Here is a 26192-nt window from a genome sequence, read left to right as displayed (position 1 = left end):
TTACAGACACTGATACTGAAATTAAACCCAGTTTCTTGAAACTTCTGCCCTCTCTTTTTCTGAATTACACCTCAAATCAGGTGCCACCAGGACTTCATCACAGCTTCCTCCACTGCCATCACTAACATTACACTTGCCATTTCCAATACTGTACCGGAAGAATGCCCATCGATACTATGCTATTTCACATTTCGCCATTGCCCAGTGGCATACTAGTCATTTCTACAACCACTTGAAGCTTCCAAATCGTTGCTTCCACATGGGTAGCAGGAGCAAATAAATTCAAAAGGATCATCACCCTACTTGGATTTTGAGAGGCAGTATTTAAGCAGAAAGTGTACATTAAAAACATAAAATCCAGAGTCAACAATGGTTGCTTAGCTTTAGTAAATTTTTATCACCTGCCCTTCCTAGATTCCCCAGTCAGGTGACAACATAAAATAATGATATTGCTGTTGAAATCGTAAATCCTCAGAACTCAAACTATCTTCTGCTGCTTGTGACTGGTCAAATTACTTGTTTTTACCTTAAAGGTAAAGGTAAAGGTATCCCCTGTGCAAGCACCGAGTTATGTCTGACCCTTGGGGTGACGCCCTCCAGCGTTTTCATGGCAGACTCAATATGGGGTGGTTTGCCAGTGCCTTCCCCAGTCACTACCGTTTACCCCCCAGCAAGCTGGGTACTCATTTTACCGACCTCGGAAGGATGGAAGGCTGAGTCAACCTTGAGCCGGCTGCTGGGATTGAACTCCCAGCCTCATGGGCAAAGCTGTCAGACGGCTGCCTTACCACTCTGCGCCACAAGAGGCTCTGTTTTTACCTTACTTTCCCCCAAAATGTATGCAGTGGCTGAATATGCTGTTTTGCAGGGATCCCCAACATGGTGCCCGTTGTTACCTTCCCTGCTGCTGACTTTAGAAAGTGAGCATGGCAGTATAAGACTTTTACCCAGAAGGAGTTTTGACTGGCCATTGGATATTTGATTGGCTGTGCAGGTGTTTAAAAAAATGATCTGGCAACAGCTGCTACCACAACACAAGGATTTCCCCTGTGTGCCGGAAGGTAAGCTTTTGCAGCCATTTGGGCACTGCTCAGCCTCCTATGGCAGCCATTTTGAGGCAGCTATTTGAGGCAGCAATTGAAAATGAAGTCTAGGTCAAACTGATAGCAAATTTATTTATTTTATTTATTATATTTATATACCACCCTCCCCTTGTGGCTCAGTGCTGTTTACATAAAATGGCAGTGGGTCAGGCTGAGGGCATGAAAGGAATGCGAAAGCAAATCTTCCATGAATCATGTGAAAGCCATATCTGGTAGGAGTCCAACTGGTAGGGCCTAAGGGCCCAATGACCTAAGCGGTTCCCTCCTTAATCTGGCCTTAATAATAACTGAATCAAAATAATGAGCAACAGGCCAGCCCCAGCTATTTCCTCCTTGTCGTAAGTGCTGGACAGGATGGTTTCTCCCCCATTCTCTATAATGTAAAAATAGTCATCAATACTTGCCTATCTAAACTCCCAGTCTCCAAAAAGGTACATTTCTCCCTGATACTTTCCCCTGTAATGCAAAAGCAGGAAAACTCCTCTCCACAATGCAGAAAAAAACCCACACCACTTTTCAAAGGGTTCCCAGAGAGATGGACTTTTCATCACTGTGACATTCCAATGTCAACACATGTTCACCTCCTCAATCTTAGCAAAAATGTATAAAAAGTTATTTTCAGTCCATCCAGTTTATAATAGGCTTTGAATCACAGTCTGCTACCCCAACTGTATGGCTGGCTTTTCTACTTTTCAACCTCATTCTTCTGTGCCTTGCCAGAGGTGCCCTGTCACCTTTAGGAAGCAGGCTTGTATGTGTTTGATTCTTTCCTTAGTATCAGGTGGTTTGTTGAGAGCCAGCTTGGTGTAGTGGTTAGAAGTGTGGACTCCTAATCTGGTTTGATTCCACGCTTCCCCACATGTAGCCAGCTGGGTGACTTTGGGCTCGCCATAGCACTGATAGAGCTGTTCTGACCGAGCAGTAATACTAGGGGTCTCTCAGCCTCACCTCCCTCACAGGGTGTCTGTTGTGGGGAGAGGAAAGGGAAGGCTACTGAGACTTCTTTGGGTAGAGAAAAGCAGCATATAAGAACCAACTTTTTGAATGTTGATCTGTATCTTGAAACTCCCCTCCCCCCATATATGCAGGTTATGGACTCGGTAATTAATACCTCACCGTCCACATGTTTTCTCTTTCCTAGCAGAAGCATGCTTTGGGGATTTGGGAAGTAGTCCTGAGGTGTTGTCATTGGCAGGTGCTATAGTGGTCTAGCATGCGGAAGAATGGAAGAGAATGTAATCCAGTTAATTCAACTATCTTAAATGTAACAAGTGATAATTCTAATGCAGGAAATCCTTTTTTCTTCCTGACTTTCATTTGAGCAAATCCTCTTTTCTAGCACTAGTTGTTAATTTCTTCCCTTTTGTACTTCCCAATCCCTTCTCTTGTTCTTATACTCGCTTGTTTGTTTGCAAAAACTAATTCTAATTGTGACTTTTTACTGATTTCTCTATTCAAAAACTGACAGGGGGAGAAACCAGAGGCAGCTGGTGTGATGCTCCTCCAGGCCTGGCCTTAGGCGTTTTGTAACCAGAGGCAAAATACAGAAATAGCTTCTCCCTTCCATAAGATTCTCAAACTCCTAGACCAATCACAGACCTTGTGGTACTAGGGACTGTTGAGTTTCAAGGAGATGTTCTTTCAGACAGTGCAAGTTTAGCCTTTTGCTAAACTTGTCCCCTTACCTTCGCTTTTCTCAGTACCATCTGTAGTTTTATGAGCATTGCTGCTTCTGATGTATTTCCATCTTAACTAGGTGCTGGGTTCATTAGATTGCATGACTAAAGTTCTGCTAATACTAGGTTTGCAAACTTCCAGGTGAGCCTGGATTTCTCCCAGAATCACAGTTTTCCAGATTGCAGACATCAATTCCTATTAGTGCTCAGACCCTTCCACAGGCTAAGTGAGAGTCTGTTCACAAACCACTCTTTTGGGCAATGTTGCCTGCATCGTGTTATCTTGGCCAGAAAAGTACTATGTCAGTTTCACCCAGGAAGCTGATCCAGCCATGTTTGCTTACCTGCTCAAACAAAATGTACATTTTCTACCTGGATACCCCCATCCTTCTGAGAGGACCCTGGAGTATACACAGTAACATTGTTCTCATTAGGGGCCTTCTTATGGACCTTACTCTCACCACAGACTATGTTAATAAGGTTTATTGATGGGATAATGGCACCCAGGAGTTTGCTCATTTCTTTGATAGCCTGAAATATTTTTCTAACACCTGTAGTCATTTTTTCCTTAATTCATCCTACCTAACCTATCTACCTCCCTTAATTAACAGAACATCAGATGCCTTGATATTTTCACTAGCCACTCTTTTGTCTTCACTAGACAAACCCATTATGATCCCTTATGAAGCAAAGCCCCGGTCTGGTGGAATACTCTGCTGAGTGAGATCTCAAACTGTTCTGCTGGGCCTGTAAAACAGAGTTGTTTCATCTGAGCCAGCTTGGTGTAGTGGTTAGGAGTGCAGACTTCTAATCTGGCAAGCTGGATTTGATTCCCTGCTCCTCCCCCACATACAGCCAGCTGGGTGACCTTGGGCTCACCACAGCACTGATACAGGTGATCGTCTGGCACAATGCTGTTATGGAAATCAGTTTCGCATCATGAACACTCGGTTCAAACAGCATAAACGTTGCCTATACATTTGGACATCAACAAATGAACTACACAGAAACCAAACAGCCTATATCTTATGCAGCCAATGATAGTCCAGTTCAATCCTTTCTGTCAAAATATATCCAGGTACTGATTGCAGTTCAGATCATAAACTCTTACTGGCTAAAATCAAAACAAAACTCAGCAACATCGAGAGAACATCATGGTTAAGGAAGTTCGATGTAAATAAAAGTCTGCTCACATATGCAGTAGAGGTAAAAAATCAATTTCAACTATTGGATGCAACAGAGAAGATGCCTGATGAACTGTGGCAGGAAATTCAATCAACTGTTGTTGAAATAGCATTTAAACACATACCACACAAGCCATAAAAAAGAACAAAATGATTCTCAGATGAATGTAGAAAAACAGCAAAAGCTGCAGCCAAAAAGGAAAAAGCAAGAAAATTAAATGCAGATTTTCAAAGGGCAGCAAGAATAGACAGTGAAGCTTACTGGAATCAGAAATGCATATAGTTAGAAAAAGATTACAAAAAGGGACACGCGAAAAATGCTTCCGCACAAATAAAGTGGTTCTGAACAACATTTGCTCTTTGCAAAAGCATTATCAAGGACAAACAAGGGAAGGAACTGACTGACCAACAGAGCATCGACAGATGGTGGGAATACACAGAAGAACTGTATGCATGAATTCACTCTATAGAAATAGAACTTGGACTGACCATTCTTGAGGAGGAAGTTGAACAAGCCTTGAGTCAATTGCTAAACAAGGCCCCAGGCATTGACAACATACCCGTGAAACTGCTGAGATATGTGCCCATCAAAACCACTACAGCTTTGTGCAAGAAAATCTGGGAAACTAATAACTGGACAGAGGAGTGGAAACGATCTGTGTTCATCCCGCTACCAAAAATGGGTGACTCAAACTGTTTCAATTACTGTACAAAAGCCCTCATTTCTTATGCCACCTCATTTCTCATGCCTGCTTAAATTCATCCAACAGTGCATAGTAACAACCATGGAAAGAGACTCACCAGACTTCAAGCTGGCTTTCTATGGGGCATGGCCCTCGTGATCACATAGCAAGCCTGTGCTGAACAGTCATGGGAATATCAGAAGGATGCCTACATCTGCTTTATTGACTACAAGAAAGCTTCTAATTGTGTGGACCACAACAAATTGTGGGAAGCCCTGAAAAATTTGGGGGTGCCAGTGCATTTGATCAAACTTACGTAGTCTACACAAACCAAGAAGCCATTGTATGTATACCATTTGGTGACACTGACTGGTTCAAAATACATGTGCCAAGATTGTATTCTTTCCCCTTTCCTGTTGAACTTGTATGCTGAGTTCATTATGCGAGAGATGGAACTCAAAGAATTAAACACTGTAATTAAGATTGGAGGAATATAAATAATCTTCAGTATGTTAATGACACTACCCTCCTGTCAGAAACTAAGGAAGGCCTAGAACAGCTGATTACAAAGGTCAATGAAGTAAGTAAGAAATTTGACCTTTTCTTAAACACTAAAAAGACAAAAATAATGACCACTGCATCGATTTGGCTGAATCTGAAACACCTGAATCACTTAATCACTGGTTCGGAGTCAGGTGATTTTATTTGGTTGAATCTGAAAAGTAGAGTTTTTTTTTCTGTGCACATGAGAAGTTGATCTCCCGGAATCAGTTTGGTTATCTTGGGAGGCACAAACAACTGATCCCTCAGGATCAGCTATTCGGCGGCTCTACCCTTTAAGGAAGTGGAAAGACTGGAGCAGGGAAAGAGGGATTTAAAGAGCGGCTAAACAGGCTCTTCCCCACCCCAGCAGGTTCCCCAAGCCTCCCTTCCCCAGTGCAAACTGGCAGCAAGTTCTTTCAGGACATTTGTGGGGTTCCCTGCCCCTCCTTCCCCTGATTCCATCCTGCACTTGCCTTCTCTGATGCCAGCTGGTTGCCAGTTCTTAAAGGCCTAGGAGGGTGGTTCCTTCCTCCACAGACCCTTCCTAGGCAGTGGAGATTGAGCCTCCACTATCTGGGAAGGCTCTGAGTAGAAGAGGAGGCATTTCAAGAGGAGAAAAGGAGGTTGAGAGGGGACATGATAGCCCTCTTTAAGTATTTGAAAGGTTGTCATTTGGAGGAGGGCAGGATGCTGTTCCCACTGGCTGCAGAGGAGAGGACATGCAGTAATGGGTTTAAACTACAACAATATAGGCTAGGCTATCAGGAAAAAATTTTTCACGGAGTTGTTCAGCAGTGGAATAGGCTGCCTAAGGAGGTGGTGAGCTCCCCCTCACTGGCAGTCTTCAAGCAAAGGTTGGATACACACTTTTCTTGGATGCTTTAGGATGCTTAGGGCTGATCCTGCGTTGAGCAGGGGGTTGGACTAGATGGCCTGTATGTTCCCTTCCAACTCTATGATTCTATGATTCTATGAAAGAGCCTCCAAACAACTGATCTGTCAGGAACAGCTGTTTGGCAGCTCTTTGCCCTCCTTCTCGGAGCTCTCTGCAGCCTGGAAAGGTCTGCCCAGGAAGTGTTTAAACAGCTGAGACAAACAGCTGATTATCAGCTGTTTGGTGGGGTCCTTTTCAAGGCTGAATCAGCTGAATCTGTGATTTCTACTGATTTAAATTGATGGGATTTTTTATTCAGCTCAGACACAGCAGAAAAGTACCAATTCAGTATTGATTTGGGTACTTTTCGGCTCATCAGAACTGAATTGCCCATCCCTAGATGAAGCTTGTGAGTCAGATTATCTTTAATTACTGCAATCATCATGTGACTGTTCCCAGAATATCTAATGCAATTTTTTGAAACTACTGGCTTCTACCCAAATCCTACAAAAGGAAGGTTGTATATACCTTTGTGTATGATTTTAAGCTAGCTTTCTGGCCCAGACTAGCATAACCATTATCTAATTTACAGTTATTCTGCACAATAGGCGAATTCTTGTATTGCTCACTCAGTTGATATCCCTTTTCTTCTAAGTCTCACCTGTTACCTTTGGAGTTTAAAATCCACATGGTTTTTGATGGGCCTTTACCTGAGGTTTTCAGAACTGAATTCAGATTCCAAAAATCGAAGAAACTGGTCACGCCCCACTGGATCTTTTAACACTTCATCTATGGAGAAAGCCCATCTTTTGACACGGTGCTGAGAAGGTTCTTTGCTGTTATAAAAATAAAAGGGGGGGGAGCAGACTAGTCATTGTGTTCTTGACAAGCTGTCAAACAAAATTTTCTCAACAATAATTTAAGTACTCCAGTAAACAGTTAAAATGTAATTAAACCGGGAAAACGACACATCCATTTGACTTCATAGAACAGAGACAAGAAAAGGCATATATGAAAAAGAGGTGATTTGTTATCATTGACATCACAATATGAGCTAGGTAGAATTTATAGGTAAAAAGTTAATTGCAAAGGGTGATATCATGCACCACGTTTGATCTTGCTGGACTCTCATTACCATGCTTCTGTATGGTGATCTTTAATCAAATATTTCTCAACAGTTTCTATCTGACTCAAAGTTTGTCAAGGTTGATAAGAAACCCATTGACTTGAGAATGCTAGCAGGATGTACCCAGACAAGTGGGCAAGCCTCCATGCGATCTGATGACATACCAACGTGGGCAAGCCTTATGAGTTCTCTAGTTTTCTGACACATTTTCAGCAACAAATTAATTTTGTGGGGGGGGGACAAGGTCTAGCTAATCAGCCCTAACTTTTGTGCGATGGAAAGATAAATCTGCTAAAAAAGGGGATCGTTTACCAGTAGTTCCTTGATTATAATGTCAAGAAACCCACTCTTTAGTTCAAGGTAGCTTATCTCTGTCCTTAAGATTTGGTACAGGTATATTTTAGTTCCTTCCTACTAAGTCAGGGCAAACTGAAGGGCTCTGGGGTTAATTCCAGAGAATCACAAGAAGAAGGTGGTGCTGTACTTAAAATGTTTCTGCAGGAATCCCCACAGGGCTATAGGCATGTTCTGCAGCAGTTTATATATTTCTTCTTGAGCAAGGGAAGGCCAAGCTGTTGTGCAATCTTTTATACGAGAGGCAGTTTGAATCTGCATTAAATTTACATATTATATCTCAAAGTGTAAAAGAAAAGCTCCATAAGTAGAAATGACTTCCCACAAATGAAAGTACACCATGTACTTCCACTAGCACACAGCAAGTGCAGATTACACTGGGAAGTACTGGGTTTTAAGTGACTTAACCCATTTGCCTCAATCCATTAACATGATGTCAATAGGCTCCACAGACTTAGAATCATAGAATCATAGAGTTGGAAGGGAATTCATGGGTCATCTAGTCCAACCCCCTGCACTATGCAGGACACTCACATCCCAATCGCTCATCTACTGTAATCTGCCACCCCTTTCCCTTCACAGAATCAGCCTCTCTGTCAGATGGCTATCTAGCCTCTGTTTAAAAATCTCCAAAGATGGAACCCCCCCCCCCTAAGGAAGACTTCCTATTTCCTTTCACCATACAGGAAACGCAACTGGGAGAACAGGAGTATCTGAAGTCCATCTGAAATCCACAGAAGTATGTGGGAGACAGGATTGAATCCCAAGTCCCACTTTTGTGAGGAGAAAGGCACATCTGCTCAAAAAAGAAAATGTGGGTGATTTTTACTGACCAATTAAAAGGGGATGGAGAAAAAAAATTGATTTCTGGTTGCAAATTAATATATGTAAATTATAGAATAAAATATAATTCATATCATTATTATAAGTTGCATAAGTAGATCAATGATGGATGTGTTTGCGCCTTTGCACTGCATAGCAGAAAGGCAGTTGTGCAAAGGAGATTCCTTTGAAAAGTCTCTGAAGTCTTCATTTCTTACCTCGTTTCTAAGTCCCAAAATGTGATGTCATCACTTATCCAGGGGTTGGAAGGTTCAGCAGGAGTTATAAAAGGATCATACTCAATGTACTGATCTGAGTAAGTGATTAAACTACAGCAGGAGAAATAAGCAATAAGAACCGTTTTAAAGATGCTCTATTTTGGTAGATTTTTTTCAAAACAATGTATTTGCTAATGGACAAAGAAAAGGTTGGACTAAAGGACAGTTTCTGCAGTCAATTTGTAATGTTATGTGTGTACACTTTGTCTTGTATCTCCTTCACTCAGTCTCCTTACTCAGTGTTCCCCCCCCCAGGTTTTCTACCAACCTGCAACTTGTTTTACATATTTATATTGTATGAAGCCTCTTGTGGCGCAGAGTGGTAAGGCAGCCGTCTGAAAGCTTTGCCCATGAGGCTGGGAGTTCAATCCCAGCAGCCGGCTCAAGGTTGACTCAGCCTTCCATCCTTCCGAGGTCGGTAAAATGAGTACCCAGCTTGCTGGGGGGTAAACGGTAATGACTGGGGAAGGCACTGGCAAACCACCCCGTATTGAGTCTGCCATGAAAACGCTGGAGGGCGTCACCCCAAGGGTCAGACATGACTCGGTGCTTGCACAGGGGATACCTTTACCTTTACCTTTATTGTATGAAGAAATGCATCTTTCTTTGGAGATTTGAACCCTCATCTTGGTTCTTTTCTCTCTCTTGGCAGAGAACCAGGGGAGTCAACTCAACTGCTTTCCAGCCTCTCCTTAGTCACCTTTTTAGAAATGCTAAATTAGCGATCCCCAAACTGTGGGCTGCGGACCACATGTGGTCCGTCGACTAGATGGAGGTGGGCTGCGAAGGACGCCTTCTCCCCCCCCCCCCGGCCCTTTACTTCATCCCCTCTGGCCCTTTACAACACACTTCGGGTGTCATTGTCTCCCATCACTCCCAGATGGGACTATCTTGTTGCAGAGAAACAAGCTCAGGGTTCCCATTGATTTGTCATTGTCATGAGTTAAAATTTCCATGAAAATAAAATGTTCCTTATGTTCATTGTTATGGCATGTCTGCATCTTATTTTGAAGGGATGTTTAAACATTACCATAGCGATCAAAGATCGTTAGGGCAGTGGTTGAGAGTAGAGAACTGCCCCCCCACCGGGCCTCAGTAAAATTGTCAAGCGTTGAGTGGTCCCTGGTGATAAAAAGGTTGGGGACCACTGTGCTAAATGGTCTAGCAAGAGGACTCCAACTAGACAGGTGATATCAAGCAGGGAACAGAGATTTGGGAAACATAAGGTGTTAGAAGGGCTTCAGGAAAATTTCCTGGAGACTTCAGGAAAAGTTTCCTCAAACTATTCTGACCTTGTCAGCTGAATCCATTGAGGCAGACAGATCTCTTATCTGGGGCCTATTGGAGGTAGCCGTTTCTGCTGTCCGATACACCTGAAGGTGCAAGGTAATACGAACCTTTTACAACATCTGTAACTTTTAAAATGAAGAGTGTGCCTTAGATAAACATCTGCTAGGGCATATAAAGAGAGAGGGACAGAGGGATTGTATTTTACCCTTTATAATCCCTTGCTCAATTGTTGCTGCGCTGAGAGTATGTTTGCAAACATTTTCTTTTCAGTACATGCTTTTAATGCTGGTCTTGGTTCTCTGTACCATCTTCAAGTCAAATTGCTGCCAACTTATGGTGGCTTTACAGGGCTTTCAAGGCAAGATATGTTTAGAGGCAGTTTGCCATTGCCTTCCTCTGCATAGCTACCTTGGACTTCTTTGAAGGTCTCCAATATAAATACTAACCAGGACCCTGATTTTTTTCAGGTCCAATAAACTCCAAAAAAGAAACCAATTTAAAAAATAAACACCAGCCTGATCCTGGGCTAGATTGGCTCCTGCTTCTCTTTCATGAGAAGCTGGCCCCAGGTGGAGAGGTCATTCCCCACAGCCAATCTTGGGCTGTCTCTTCTTGCACCTTGGTTGGAACTGAACTGCAAGAGGAGCCATCTCCAGCGGAGGTGACGTGAAGCTCTCAGATCCCATGGCCCTAATCAGGGCTGTCTCCTCTTGCAGCTCGGTTTAAACCAAGCTGCAAGAGTACCCAGCCACAGCCAAGGCAGCACAGAGCTCTCACTGCTTGCTGCCCCAGCTGATCTTCAGTATAGCTGAAGATATCCAAATAAAAGGTGAAAATAATTCATCTCTATTTGGGCTCAGCTACACCAGTAGCAACTCAGATTCTCTGATCTGTATTTGGCTTAAATAAGGTATTTTTCAGGCTTAGTTTATGCTGAATGCACACTCATCATCATCCAATGTTTTTATTTCTAACTCTGTCTCCCTTGGTTGCCTCAGGGTGGGTAACAACAGGCTTTTAAAACAATCATATAAATTCAGTAAAACAATTAAACTGCCTCCTCCTAATAATAATTCAAAACCTCCGTGAACATCTATAAACACTGAATGCTGACATTTATTTTAAAAATTGACATCCATTGTAACTTCTACACAGAATCTGATCCTACACGAGCTCTAGTAGTTGTACTGTGCACAGATCTTAGTGATGACGGATCATCTTGGCCCATGAAGCTGTCTAATTGCTCTCTTCCTATTGTCCTGGGCAGGGCTGAAGCCTTGTGACTGTATTCTTAATGACCAGAAATGGTGCTGCTTGTGGTGACCACATCTTTCCTCCAGAGAATGACGGGGGAAGGTTGCTGTTCTATCACAAGACATTAGAATCAGGTTTTAGAACCAGTGCAGCTTCCAATACAGCCTCAGGGTCCCGAGTCCCTCCCTGTCTTATCTTATTCCGTTAATTACATTTCATGACTGCTGCAGGGAGGAGGGGAAAGTATTTGCTTTTAGAGATAAGCAGCACTGGAAACAATGGGAACAATAAGTGGAGGTTAAAAATCAATTGGGTGCTGTTGTCTACGAAACTCACATGTCAGCTGTCCCACATCTCTGCTGAATACTAAACTTCTCTGTGTTAGACAGGATGGTTGTTTTCAATTTTTTTGTCTTTTACTGCTGTTGCAATAAATTTGACAATTCAAGTTTATTTCTGCAAGCATCCCTACATAAACAGTACTCTATTCAGAGCCTGTGAGTGCAACATGAGGAGGACAGGAGAATTTCCAGGATCTTTTTCATGTATGATCCCAGACAAACTTGCCAGGTCCTTGTCCAAGAATGACGCTATGATAGCCCCTGTCCACTTCTTTTCCTCCCTTCCCCCACTTCTGTGAATGAGCTGCCCTAGTAATGTATTTTCTTCCGTGCTGAAGAACTCTGGCTGTCCCACCCTGTAACAATATGATAGTCTGTAGCAATGTGATAGCTCAGCCCAGGAACCTCAGGGAAGGAATAGAAGCCCCCTTTAACTTATACAACTTAAAAGGCACTCAAGAAGTTTATAGATTCCAAATTCACAAAATATAGAGGTGAAAGTTCAGGGGAAATCACAGGTAAAATTCCTGAGGTAACTCAATATACATAACTCTGAGGTAAAATCAGTATATGTACAGATTTTATTTATTTATTATTATTAGAAGATTTATACCCTGTCCCTCGTGACAATGTCAGCTCGGCATGGCTTACAGAATAAAACAGGCCTATAGCCTGATAAACCTATAAAACAATAAGATCAACAATCCCCACCATCCCCACCATTCTATTGACAAATTTTAGTTCTTAAATTTCAAGATAATGAGAGTTTCTTGAGCTATTCACTTAAAATCTTTACACTGAGAGGCTTTTCTTCCAGTGTTTTCCAAACACTTCAGCACACTATGAGTATTTTCTGACTCCTTTGGTTTCTAGGAGGCTGATACACTTTTTCCAGTACCCAAACCCCTTCTCTTGAAACACCACTATTCATCTTGAGTTTTTAATGGATTCTTCAGCCTCTAAAGGCAGTTTCTAACCACACCAGACCAGGGATATCTGTACTCTTTAGAGCCAACTTCCTCCCCTCCCCAAAGCCCACTCGCTCCAGGCTTCACCCCCAAAATCTCCAGATATTTTCCAAACCAGAGCTGGCATCCCTACTCCAATGGTAGTGGCACCTGCAGTATGGACATTGCTAGATCAGTTTCTGGGCAACTTCTTATGGGAAGAATTGTGCTTCTCCTATTAATTAAAGCAGACCCTTTAATTTACAGCAGAGTATCCCAACCAAATGAAGACATTCTAGCAAATAACTGGAAATTCAGATGCTACTTTAGATTGTATTGTGAACCTGTCACTTAAACTAGCAAGTAATTCGCAAGATGGCCTAGTCACCAGTGTTACTCAAATTCTCTGTCCTTCAGCCATCCACTAAAAGTAAATTTTAAGTCTCCCTGCTAAAACAGGGAGAAAGATCTGTATGTAGTGGGAAGCGAACCTGTACTGCATGACAAAATGCTAGAACCCATTAGGCAGATCACTGCAAGGTGCAAGTGGCAGATCAGCAATATACAGCTTCAAGGCTCTTTTCAGGTTGACTGAAAATAGTTAGCAACTCAGGCAGCATCCTTTGCAGCTCAGGAGGAGGACAACATTTTAAAAATAGATCTAAAGATGGTATCACAGAATTCTGATTGCCTTTTGTCCCATTACTATTTCTGGTAAGCACATTTTATAGGTCAGTGAAGTACTGGAAAACTTGCCTCTATCTACACTGCAAAATCGTATCAGTTTTATACTCGTTTAATGGGCCCAGCTTTCACCAAATGATTCTGTGGCTTGGTGAAGGTGCTAAGAATTCTCAGAACAAAGTTTGAGTCTGCAGCGGCACCTTTAAGACCAACACAGTTTTATTCAAGGTATAAACTTTCATGGGCAAGCACACTTCTTCAGATTCTGTCAGGCACACAAAAGCTTATGCCTTGAATAAAACTTTGTTGCTCGTAAAGGTGCTGCTGCAGACTCAAACTTTGTACTGTTGCATCAGACCAACAAGGCTACCGACTTGAATTTATTTTTTTATTTTTTTATTATATTTATATACCACTCTCCCCAGACGCTCAGTTATATCTTCAAGAGAACTATAGTTCCCAGCTTCTGGGGAGAGGGAATGGTAGAGGGAAAGCTCCTGGGGAGAGGGAAAGCTTAAAATGGTAGCAAGTTATAGCACACCATGGGCAACAATTCTTTTATCATATCACTGCCAATATATTTACTTTCAGTAAAGCAAAAGAGAAATTGCTAAGTATGGTATTTTGCATACCAAGCCTTGTTGACAGAAGGAACAGGGCAGACACCTGTGGATTAGGACAGGGGAACATTTTGGTGTCTGTGGCCTAATTCACACAGGAAGGGAAATGAAGTTGAACACCGAACTAGGAGGAATTGGTTGCCATGTAATCTCGCCCTAAGAAGAGTCTCCAGTCTGATTTTCCCTACACATATCTGAAGATATGGCTCTTGAAAGCTCACCTGTAACCACTATGCCACGATTCCAAAAGGTCAGTCCTCTCCCACACTCAGCGAACATTCCAAACCACAGGTTCTTGACACCCATCTCTCCACACCCACACCATCATTTGTCACCACGCCACCACAACCCCCCCCCGCCCAACACACATATTCAGCCTCATGCCCTTACAGACTGGACAACCCCTCCCCCTTATTCTTCCCAATGCCAAGCTCTCTCTATCTTAATCACTCTCTTCCTTTATACCTCCCTCTCTTTTTGCTATTTCCCCCCCTGCTACCACCTGTTGTATCTGCTACAACAGGTTTTAATTCTAGTATGAAATATATCTCAAATTATATAAAATTGTACAGGCATTACTGGGAGGTCAAGTTCTTATAATACACAAAAAATTAACGTCATGGGCATCTTCCAATAGGCACCTCTATTACTCGTCCAGGTCTATTTCTCTTCCTTTCTACCTTCCTCTCTCTTTGCTATTTCCCCTCCCCCCCTGCTAGCACCAGTTGTATCAGCTGCAATGGGCTTTAATTCTAGTAAAAATACAATGCAGAGAACTTACCTTTCTGCTACTTTAGACATTTTTAAACAGTGTCTGTCTATTTGCACATTCAGAAATGTTATCTGAAAAAGAAAGAAATTAGAACAATGGTTAAAAGAACAAATGTATGATATCACTATTTATGTCACTATTTATGTTTCAAAGAAATATATAAAGAAATAGAACAAAGTTTGAGTCCAGTGGCACCATTAAGGCTAATAAAGTTTAATTCTGGGTAAAACTTGGTCCTAAAGGTGCTACTGGACTCAAACTTTGTTCTGTTGCTTCAGCCCGACAAGGCAACCCACCTGAATCTATATACATGGAAAGCTGAACTGCAACTGGGTCATGGCGACCCCATTCATGGGGCATTCCAGGCAGGAGATGTTCAGTGGTGGTTTGCCATTGCCTTTGTCCACACAGCAGACCCAGCCTTCCTTGGCAGCCTCTCATCCATGCACTGACTGTGGCCAACCTTGTTTAGTTCCTAAGTTCTGACAACCTGGAGCGTAGCTGAGTACTTAGATAAAATGACTCTGTTCTAAGCCTTTGGGATACTTTATATACATTTGGAGCCCTGTGTGAGTAAGGGCTGTCCCCATCCACTCCACTCTTGGAGGCACTCTGAATGAAGTCATTGAGAGCAAGCAATGAGCCACACATGCTATGAGCTCGTGGATCAGGCTGGTTGTATGGCATTTGAGTGTCACTGAAATAAATGATCTCCACCCCCCCCCAGGAAATCTGATTGTTTCTGTGTTTTCAAATATCAGATGGACTGCACATGGGTGAATGGCATCACATAGCTGCTGTTTCCAGATAAATGATCTTATTACATCAAAACAACTGAAGCAGGTTACTCACTTGTTTTCGAACATCATCTTTAGTTGTTTTTCGAACTGGTTGGGAGGGCATATGTACAGGGCTCTGTGACTGAGAATCTTCTGTAACACCATATACTGACTGTGAAAAACAGGTACAATATTACTGTAGTACATGTTGTACTACATGTAGTACATGATTATTGTTCCAAATGCTACCATTGTTCATTATGAGTTGGAAAGAGGAAGCATGGGCATCCCTTTTTTCTTTCCTCTCTTCCCTCCCCTATCAGCATTTAGATATCAAGTCTCTCAGAGCTGGCACTTTATCTTGCTTCAGAAAGTTTCATTTACAATGACAAAATTATATCAGTGCTAAGTGAACAAGAACATTCCAGACTCCTCTAAAATCTCCATAAGAAACTGAGGCATGCATTTAGAGGTTTGTGAAAGAAGGCTTGCCTTTTTAACCCTTTGTGGATTTTTCATACGGCGACATTTTCGGATGTCCATCTCTGTTGTGTTCACACAGCCTGGCTAAGAAAGATAAATTTATAAGATAATCAGATGTGCTTAAATCTTAGACTGTTTCTTCTTTCTAATAATCATTCATTTTGAATAACATATAATTAGAACTGCTGTCTTTTGCTACCATAATGGTTGGGAATTCTGCTCAAACTACAAGATGGCTTTAAAGATACTGGGCATAACCCATCACAAGCTGCTCACAATTGAGCCCCGGTTTATATGTTACTAGTGATTTTGCTCTCTTTCATATGACGAAGAGGAGCAGGTTTTATACCCTGCTTTTCTCTATTCTAAGGAGTCTCAAAGTGGCTTATGATCACTTTCATTTCCTCTTCCTACAGCAGGCTCCTTATGAGGCAGGTGGGGCTGAGAGAGTTCTGAGAGAACTGCGACTGGCCCAAGCCCACCCATCAAGCTTCATGTGGAAGATTGGGGAATCCAGATTAGAGTCCACCACTCCACCTCACTGGCTTTCATGCAGAGGCAACACTACTGAATACTGTTTTGCACTTTCCTGTGTGGTGCAAACAATATGCCATATGAGTTGTATGCTTTCTGTCAATGCCTTTTTTGGGGGGTGGACAGAGCTTCTGCACAAAGAAGGCACTGGGACCAAGCTCTTAATTTACATTGGGTGCAGAAGAAAAAGAAGGAAGCATATGCAGTCCACCAACAAAAGGGGTTCTGGGCAGTTAGAGTGGTTCCTCATTGGAACAGGATTCCTCAGAAGGTGGTGGACTCTTCTTTGGAGGGTTTACAGCAGTGACTAGGTAGCCATCTGACAGCAATGCTGTTTCTGTGAAACTGGGCAAGGAGAACATGAGGGGATTAATCAGTGCTTGAGCCCTGTGTCCCTTTCTTATGTGCTCAGGGTAATACCGATTACCACATTGGAGTCAGGAAAGAATGTTTCTCCAGGCCAGATTGGCACAGGGAAATTCCTCTGGGAATAGAGAAGAGATTACTGGGGAAGGTAGTTGTGAATTTCCTGTGTTTTGCTGAGGGATGGACCAGATGGTATAGTCCCTTCCAGATCTATGTTTCTTTGGCCATGGAATATTATCTGCGAAAAGAATCAACTGAGATTTGTATCCCCCCCTTCCCCCCCCCCATTCCCTAGCCACAACTTCTGGTGCAGATAGTTTCAAAAGGTTTTTAAATGATACGTTATGAAACACTTGGCCACAGTGATCCATGCAATGGTCCCTTCCAGATTAGACTTCTGTAACTCGCTCTACACAGGCCTTCCTTTGTCCTTGACCCAGAAATTACAGTTGGTGCAGAATGCAGCAGCTAGAGTACTCACAAAATCATCTTGGAGGGCCCATGTCCAGCCACTGCTGAGGCAGCTGCATTGGTTGCCAATTCTGTTCCAGATCAAGTTCAAGGTTTTGGTACTTACCTTTAAGGCAATTCACAGTCAGGGCCCTGCGTATCTGCAGGACCAACTGCCTCCTTATGTTCCCCTTAGGGCCCTTTGCTCTGCAGGTTTGAATCTGCTGGTGGCCCCTGGCTCATGGGAGGTGTGCCTAGCCTTGGCCAGGGCCTTTTCGGTCCTGGCCCCAACCTGGTGGAATGAGCTCCCAGAAGAGCTTAGGCCCCTAATGAAGTTATCATAGTTCTGCAAGGCCTGCAAAATGGAGCTCTTCTGCCAGACATTTGATTGAGGCCAGGCTGTGGAAGACCTGGCTCCCTCCTCCAATGGCCCTGATGGCCATGACCTTAAATGCCCCATCCACCTTGGGCAACCTCCCAAGTATGGTGGGCAGTGCATACTGGGTACTGGTTGGGAAATTGGGGAGAATACTGACTAGTTTTAGGCTGCTGGGTCGGGGGGGGGGTATGTGTTTTATCCTTGTTTTAATGTGCTTTTGTAAACTGCCACAAGCTGGCATGGTCTGGGAGTGGCGGTCAATCAAAATATAAATAAATTAAAAATAAATAAGAAGCAACATAACACAGCATATTTGTTTAATAAGCTGGCACAATTTCTACCCATAAATACTGAGTCCTATTGTCCCTACGAGACAATGAAGTGAAAGGGACAAAAGCTTCAGGAAAATTTGGAAAATAAATTCAAATAATTTTACACAAACTGTTTGTTCTTCATATATATTAAAGAAGGAAGGCATACATATATACACAGGACAAAGGAAACTCTCAGCAAGTACCATCCAGCTAATTTTCCCGCAAAACTTGAACATATAAATGAATCTCACCACTGGCCTGTGGACATCCCAGAAGGCGCGTTCTTGACTATCCAAAATTTTCCTTTCCGTTTTATCTTTTTTCCTGTCAATTCTGAAATAAACAATTTTTGAACTTGACCTATACAGGAACTTAGATCAACTTTCAGCATAGAACAGAATCACAAATGCAGGATAAACCTCAATCAGAACCAAGCTCATATTTCCACAAAATATTAATTGTGGTAAACTGTGAAATCCAGCTAGAGAAACCTCCTAGGAACAAGCATGACAAATCTATACGGAAACATTGTGCTCGCAGAATCATACAGGGCTGGATCTTAAGAATCGTAGGCAGATCTTCCCAACTCATATTCTGCAATACCTGTGGCCTTGTGAAAAGCTCCTCTTGAGTCAGGAGAACAGCATAGAATGCAGTATAAGGTGTGTGTGTGTGTGTTTGTGTGTGTGTACCTGGCCTTAAGCAAATTACTAGTGGGTATATTACACTAAAAGCTCAACCTATGATATTAAATAAGAAAAAGCCACATTTCCTCCGAGGTAACCAAAACCCAGCTTTAAACTACAGCTGGGGATCATACATTAGAAATAGGGAAGAATGTACCTGAGGCCAAAGATTACCTATAATTTAGATGGCAGCTAAGTCGGGGCAAATCACACAAAAATGCTCTAGATTGATATTGTTACGGCTTTATTACACCAGTGATGGAAATAACACAGAGAACAGCTTAGAGTGCTTCCCCTCTCAAAAAGGCAACTGCTAGAAGGGAAATCCTGAGTAAGTCATGACATAAAGACCACAATTGTTAAACCTAAGTACTTCATATTAGACATGTAAATCTAAGCAGCAAGAGTTTAATGATGAGCACCCACACTTATCATTGTGGTTGACACTGACTAATGCAGCTCATTTAATGTTGCCTGAGGCTTGGAGAATGCCCAGTGGGATGGGGGGGGGGAGGGGGAAAACCTGTTAAAGCAGAGAGGCCATGAAATAATGGTTAGAACCAGGAAACAAGAAGGAAAAAACCCTCCCCTCATCCCACTTTCCCCACTCAAGCTGTATGAACACCATACAAATAAAGACTATCACAGAGGATAAGAATCATGGATTCAGAAACAGAAAACAAGGAGGGGGGGGGAGAAACACCCTTTCCTCATTACAGTTTCTCTGCTCAAGATGGATGAATATCACACACAAACACAAAATCCCACAAAGAATAAGAATCATATGGATTTTGAAAGCGGTAAAACGTTAAGATAATAAAGTATCAGTGATAACAGCTGGCTGCTCTGTTTTGATCAGCCTTTAAATGCCAGGGATGCACATTTTAAGTGGCCAAACAATAACTAGGAGATTAGTTGTCAGGGCCCACTTTAATTGGTGCTGTTGTAATTTAAAGGCACCTTTATTTTTTCAGGGGATTCTGGTACATTGATAACATGTGGAATTCAAAAGGACACATAAATGACTTGTCTTTCTAATGATGAGCAGTTGCTTTTGTTTATTCAATTGCAAATTATTAGACACATCTTTCATGATCTCAAAAAAAGCCATGTATATTATGGTTCCGATAATACAGAACCCTTTAAAATTTATTAGGAGCCACTATGGTAAAGTGGTTGGACTCATAGGGTTTTCTAATGGCCAAATCAAATATTAGCATCTGCTGCCCCTAATGTAAAAGCTGAAAAAAATTATATATGAACAGGATAGTTCTCAATGAGGATAGGGCACAGAACTTTTAAACCCATTCATTCCCTGCTGCTTGAGCTGCATCAGCCCATGGTGACTGATGGTGTTACTTTACAAATGGCCAAGAGAGCAGTCCATGTTGTTAAATTTTAACAGTCATGGAATATTTGTATATGTGTGTGTGTGGGGGGGGGCAGTAGCTTCAGACTGAAGCAGGTTTTTTTTTTTAATAGCCTCACATTGTGGTGAAGGGGCATGTAATTGTTAATCAAACTTGAAGTACAAGACTAAAGTAAGGACTGTTAATGTTGACATATTCTCTCTCCGCAATGTCCACTTATCTGGTTTGCCAAACCAAAAAAGACCTACTTCACTTGTGCTTCTGCTTGCATAAAGATGAATTCCCACTTCCTTGCAAAAGCTCTTTGCAGCCTTGCTAAGTTTTCCTAATAGGAGAGAGAGAAATAAGAACAGTTTAAGTCCCATGTTCATATAAACTCGAAAACCTGGAGAATCAGACATAGTGATACTCCGAACCCTCTTGACCTGCCAAGCTCTGCCACCAAAGAATCCCTTACTCACAGGCTCAGATTTCCCCCTCCCCTCCTTAAACTATTATGCCTCTGTTCAGATATTGTGCAAAACTATCAGTAATGTGATTGGCTGAATGCAGGTCTCTCTACTATGTATAGTTACTTAGGGTTCATTGACTAAGTCCATTTAACCATTTAACCATAGCTATAGTTTCCCATGATGTCTGATACAAACATCTTGGCTTAATTCTGAATTAATCCTAGCTTGTCCTCTGGAAATGTCTCCTAGGCAACAAAAAGGAATGAAGTCTTAAGACAAACAATGATTTAGCTTACAAACTAATTCCTGATAAACCATGATTATTTCTAGATAAGCCCATGTCTGAAGCCTTTAGGATACACAAAAGGAATAAGGGATAACTTAAGGAAGTTAATTAAAGAACAAAGTTTGAGTCCAGTGGCACCTTTAAGACCAAAAAAATATAATAATAAAAATTCTGGATATAACCTTTCATGGGCAGACACATTTCTGCAAAGAAGACACCAACCATTACATATAGATGTAGCCAGGAAGGGCCAATTAGAACTAAGATGGAGATATTCATGGTACAGAGGGGAAAGCTTTGGATCTTAAAAAAGCAGTTTTCTTAATCACATTTTTAGCATACTTCCCATGCTAACAATTGATTAATAATTCATGTACAGGGACCCTTAGGCTTGGCAACAGGGATATAGCTGTTTCTGCTAGTAATGAGGATTTCAAGCCCTCATCTTCACTCCAAAATACAGCAGTCATCTGTACTGAGAAATGCTGGCTACAGTCCAGCTGTCATACAGAAGGTGCATAGACTGGGAAAAGAAAGAAGGTGTCAAGTAAAAGAACGGGATTCGGAAATGGACGAACAACAGAAATGAAGAATCTACACCCCCACCCCTCTTTACAAAATGAGGCTTTCTAGTCTCAATCAGAGCTGCTTTTAAAGCTGCACACGGAGCGTCTCTTTAATTAACTAGGCCAGTACAGAATGTTGATATGAGTGCTCATCATGTGTGCTCTGTGCTTGGAATGGAAGATGATCTAATTGTCTGGTATTGTCTGATGATTATCTCTCTCAATAGCCCCTGGAGTACTGTCTTTAGCGCCAGGCTTTCGCTGTATGCATTCTGGAGCACGACTGCTGGTGCTGAATAGGTCTTTTGTTGCTTCATAAAGAACCTTTTATACCCAGCACAACTGACTGGTCAAGAGTGAGCAAAGATTTACAGCTGAATTGATAAATAATGAAAGCGTAAAATGTGAGGGAATGAAAACAGTGGGAAAATTACAATGTGATGTGGGAATATTTTTATGTACTACTAGTGATAAAACCCATTGTACTCTTAAAGGCAATGGGCGCTAGCCAGTGGCCTGGTGCAGGTCTTGCCAGGGGAACTCCACGCACATAAACATGCATGTCATCTCATTATAGTCTGCTCATCCCCAGACTATAAGGATCAATACCAAACGACTCCATCTGTATGTAAAAAATTCCCATCCATGTTTGTCTGTTGCAGCAAAACAGAGCCTTTAATGATGAACAGAATTATTGTGGCAAAAGGGTTCATGCGCTATAGCCAATCTGACATTTATCAAGGCATATCACCTCACAACAAATCATTTACAACAATAATCACTGATATTTATTGGTAAACGTTAAAAACACCCGACTGTCCCTTTCCAGAGACTCATTTTTACATGATATGCTGTTTGATTAGACCCATGTGGTAAAAGACTGGTATTTTTGGCCCATGGTTGGAGTCAGACTAGCTTGTAACTGCAAATGGATCAGGAGGAATCTTACAATGCTTGAGCCTGCCACCTTTCAAAATGACAAGATCATTATTGCCCTCTCCTCATTTCTCTTTCCTTTCCATGTGTATTTTTGCAGTGAGAAATTTCAGTTTCTTTCATGGGGTAAACTGCTATTACCTTCTGATGGTTCACATGGCTGGCTCAGCAAAGAGCACACCCACATCCCTGAAGTGGCTACCTTCGCCATTGTCCCTATGTCTGCCTAGCACAGTTAATGCTCCTCCCAGGCTACTTCCGCATGAGGGATTTGACCTGCTATTAGACCTCACTATTTACCTGTTCAGAAGCCTGCAAGGGTTCTACTTGTTTCCAGGGCTGTTGTTGGATCCCAGTCTAACCTGCATTATTTACAGGTGAATGCTGATATTTAGAAAGGGAAGTTGTGAACACAATCTATAACTATTTGCATTGATGGCTTCTGAAGAAATAATATTTAGTTAAAAATAAAAGGTGCGCTTGGCAATGCCTTCACAATTCAATCTAATATTTAGCTTCACATATACATATTCTGAAAAATGAATTGACGGTGCCAAAACCAACCATTATTGCACAAGTCTAGTGGTTCAAGTAACTGCAATAAAATGCAGATCCTATACTCAGTTTGCTATAGAATGGAAAGTATCTCAGATTAGAGGAAAGCATTGCACTGGAACTGTAAAATCAGTATACCTACGGCTTCATAATCTGCCAGCTCCAGTCTAGCTTTGTTCTGCATAGTCCTCTTGCAAAGATAGATGGCTGTGGATAGGAAAAAAAACAGTGAAATGCACAATTAAGAAAAGGGCAATTGCTCTGTATTACTATTCTGACCCAAAACAATTTCTTAACTTTTGTTTTCTTTGAAGTTTCTTTTGTGATTTCGCTACACTTGGGACAAAACTGTAGTAATTCTTTATCCAGACTGCATTAACAGAATTAGATACATTGGAATACCTTCCCTATGAAGAAAGGCTGAAGAGTGTTGGATTTTTCAATTTAAAGGTTTATACAATTATGCATGGGGTGGAGAGAAATGACAAAGAGAAGTTTTTCTCTGTCCCAAAATACTAGAAGGAGATGAGACAGATTCAATTACTGGCTATGAGCCATGCTGATTAACGGAACCTCCACATTCAGAGGCGGTTAACTTCTGAATCCCAGTGCTAGGAAGCAACATCAGTGGAAAACCTTGTTCTCTTTACTCTATTGTTGACCAAAGGAACTGGTTGGCCATTGTGCGAGAGAGGATGCGAGACTAGATGGATTACTGGTCTGATCCAACCGGGCTGTTCTTATATACAGCCATTAAATTGACACCTGTTTTTGCATTATGAGTAAGAGTAATAAAAATGGTATTAAAAATGGGGCCTCTCCCACAAAGAAAATAGAACACAAATTGCCACTCCAACCATGTACAACATTGAAAGAATGTATCTATACACGGTTTCTGCTTCCCAGAAGAAGAAGAGTTGGTTCTTATATGCCGCTTTTCCCTACCTGAAGGAGGCTCAAAGTGGCTTACAGTCGCCTTCCCATTCCTCTCCCCACAACAGACACCCTGTGGTGTGGGTGAGGCTGAGAGAGCCCTGATATCACTGCCTGGTCAGAACAGTTTTATCAGTGCCGTGGCGAGCCCAAGGTCACCCAGCTGGTTGCATGTGGGGGAGGGCAGAATAGAACCTGGCATGCCAGATTAGAAGTCTGCACTCCTAACCACTACACCAAACTGGCTCTATAGAAGCTGTAGAAGCTTTCTACAACACCAACACATAAAAATAATCAGGTTAAAAATTCAACTCGATTTTGGCTTTAGCTGGTTGCTAATTAATATGGCTCTATTGCGCTTGAGTCTAAACAAATAGCCAAAACTGTGAGTCAGTTGTGAAACCCATATAGTACACCCATATAGAAGCAGTACACCCATATAGAAGCCCATATAGTCCCCAGCTCTTAACTATATAATGGATATTGTTACTAAAGTGTATGCGCTCACTGGACCAATAAAATAAAATAATAAAATGCAGAAAAATATTCTTTATATCATCCAGGAAGGGATTAATTAATTATAATTAATATGAATACAATTACCATTGCATGGTTTTTGTACTCAACGAAGTCAAATTACAATAGTTAAGTAAGAAATTGTCTGCCTCTATTATGTTAGCTGCTTTCTATTAAGGAGTACAAGCCTCACAATCGTATATAAATGTAAGTGAAGAGGAAAAAACCCAATTTCTGAGGTCATAAATTGCTTTTGGTCAACCCATAAAAGAAACACTTCTAAAAGCCCTCATTTTATGAGTTCAGGTATATTAATTTCCTTTGCCAATGCCACAACTGAATGGAAAAATTGATTTTATCATTTCAGTGTAAGAAGAATATAGCTCTAGAAGAGACAGCAATAACACATAGAGACAGCTAAAGATAACAGTGCTGACATATCCCCTTTATACATTAGTACTCAGCTGTTCAGCCATTTAATACAGCATTCTGTGGTTTATTAGCTCATAAACCACTGTTATTCCTTTCCCAGCACCAGCCACTAGTTGCTAATATAAACTTATCACCTCTTTTTTTATTCTATATATCAATGACATTCCATTTACACCTGCTAATGGATTGCTAATTTTGGCTAGATAACAACTTATTGATTATGTAGCCTACATAGCTGAATCCAGGCTATATTATTATTTATGGTATAACAGATCAGATTCAACCACAGATCAGAGATTGACTTTTGCACACCATTAATCTTAATGCTGCTAAATAACATTAACCTTGAGGCAATCTTGGACAATACAAACTCAGTATACAGGAGCTGTGTTTGCACCCACCCATTTAACTTCACTACAGTGCCAACAACTCCAGCATTAACTTCCATGTTAACTAAGTAACTGTTCTACTCTTATTTACTGTTTTTCATCAGTACTACATGTTTGAAATTCTGTTCCTGTTTTTAATAAACAGAATGTACCTTTCTTCCCTTTCAAGCCTTGTCAGGAATGATGGCCAGTTTTGCTTCTAGATGTTAACTAGGCCATCCAAAATCCCTGGTGTGGTATATGTGAGCAGGAGCATTTTTGACCTCTTATCGTTGCCCTTGCAGATGTTTTGGAAATTTCCAGCAGTGTAGGATGTAGCTATTCATTGATAGTGGATAGAAAATCACCTGCAGAACCAGCCACCAAGTACTAATATGAACTTATTGTTCCACTTTGTTATGCTAGGCAGCAATGAACACCAGGGGTTAGCACAATATTTATTACCAGACAAGTTTGATTGGATCCTAACCTTGCTTTTTAGAAGCAGAAATATGCTTCCATCAGCAGCAGAGGGAACAATATTTAGTTATGACTGAACCAGCACTTCAGGACTTCCTGAGCTCACCCAGCTCTGCTCTTGGTGTCCTCTGAATCCCATGAGATGCAATTGGGGGGTTGGGGTGGGCTGCATTTGGAGGCTGGAAAGTTCCTTCATAGCAGATTGTATCCAAAACCTAGGGTTGCCAGATGTGGCTTAACAACCAACAGGAGATGGGGGATGTGGGGACATGATGGGGACAATTTTGTAAGGTTACTCTTCCAATTTGAAGGAAAACCACATTCTAATTATGCAACAGTTGCATGAATTGGTTAGTTTTTTGCACTGAATGGTAGAAAAAATTTAAAACATGTTCTCCACATAATAATATGATGTTATAGGATATAATAATTAAGAACGACTAGTAATTTCATCATCAGGTTGTCAGTCAGACCCAATATTATTTCTCTTAGAACAGCAATACTGTTGGAGACACATGTACAGAAAACATTTAAAAAGTGGACTACTCAAAATTCTCACCATAGTCTGTGTTTTCTGGTTCCCAACAATTTGAAGGCCAAAAGTAGGGAGCCTGAAAAACAGTGAATTATATTTTATCATTACAATGCAAGCACCCAAAGTACAGATGAATATTATTCCTAATATTCCTATTCTGATGGCCAGAAACTGGACTATGGTGGCAATTCTGAGCACAGTAAGGCTGCTTAAATCCCAGT

At 41.5% G+C, this 26192-nt stretch overlaps 1 protein-coding gene across 10 annotated transcripts in view; it reads right to left on the bottom strand.

The window, feature by feature from the left end:
* RGS6 (regulator of G protein signaling 6) overlaps positions 1–26192 on the bottom strand; it is a 289988-nt gene that overhangs the window by 65959 nt on the left and 197837 nt on the right. For all 10 annotated transcript variants that reach the window (XR_013228421.1, XR_013228422.1, XR_013228423.1 and 7 more), the window contains 9 exons: positions 25996–26047; positions 22850–22914; positions 20161–20237; positions 18108–18189; positions 15823–15897; positions 15404–15502; positions 14561–14622; positions 8584–8694; positions 6774–6899 (listed from right to left, as the gene is read on the bottom strand). Coding sequence is in view for 6 of the 10 variants with exons in the window: in XM_077322670.1 (XP_077178785.1) it covers positions 6774–6899; positions 8584–8694; positions 14561–14622; positions 15404–15502; positions 15823–15897; positions 18108–18189; positions 20161–20237; positions 22850–22914; positions 25996–26047 (749 nt within the window). In the remaining 4 variants the exon portion in view is untranslated. The remainder of the gene's footprint in view (positions 1–6773; positions 6900–8583; positions 8695–14560; positions 14623–15403; positions 15503–15822; positions 15898–18107; positions 18190–20160; positions 20238–22849; positions 22915–25995; positions 26048–26192) is intronic.

Source organism: Paroedura picta, chromosome 2 (assembly GCF_049243985.1).
Source record: "Paroedura picta isolate Pp20150507F chromosome 2, Ppicta_v3.0, whole genome shotgun sequence".
Classification (NCBI taxonomy): domain Eukaryota; kingdom Metazoa; phylum Chordata; class Lepidosauria; order Squamata; family Gekkonidae; genus Paroedura; species Paroedura picta.
The sequence above is the reverse complement of the archived record's forward strand: the minus strand, read 5'-3'. Positions and strand labels throughout refer to the sequence as shown.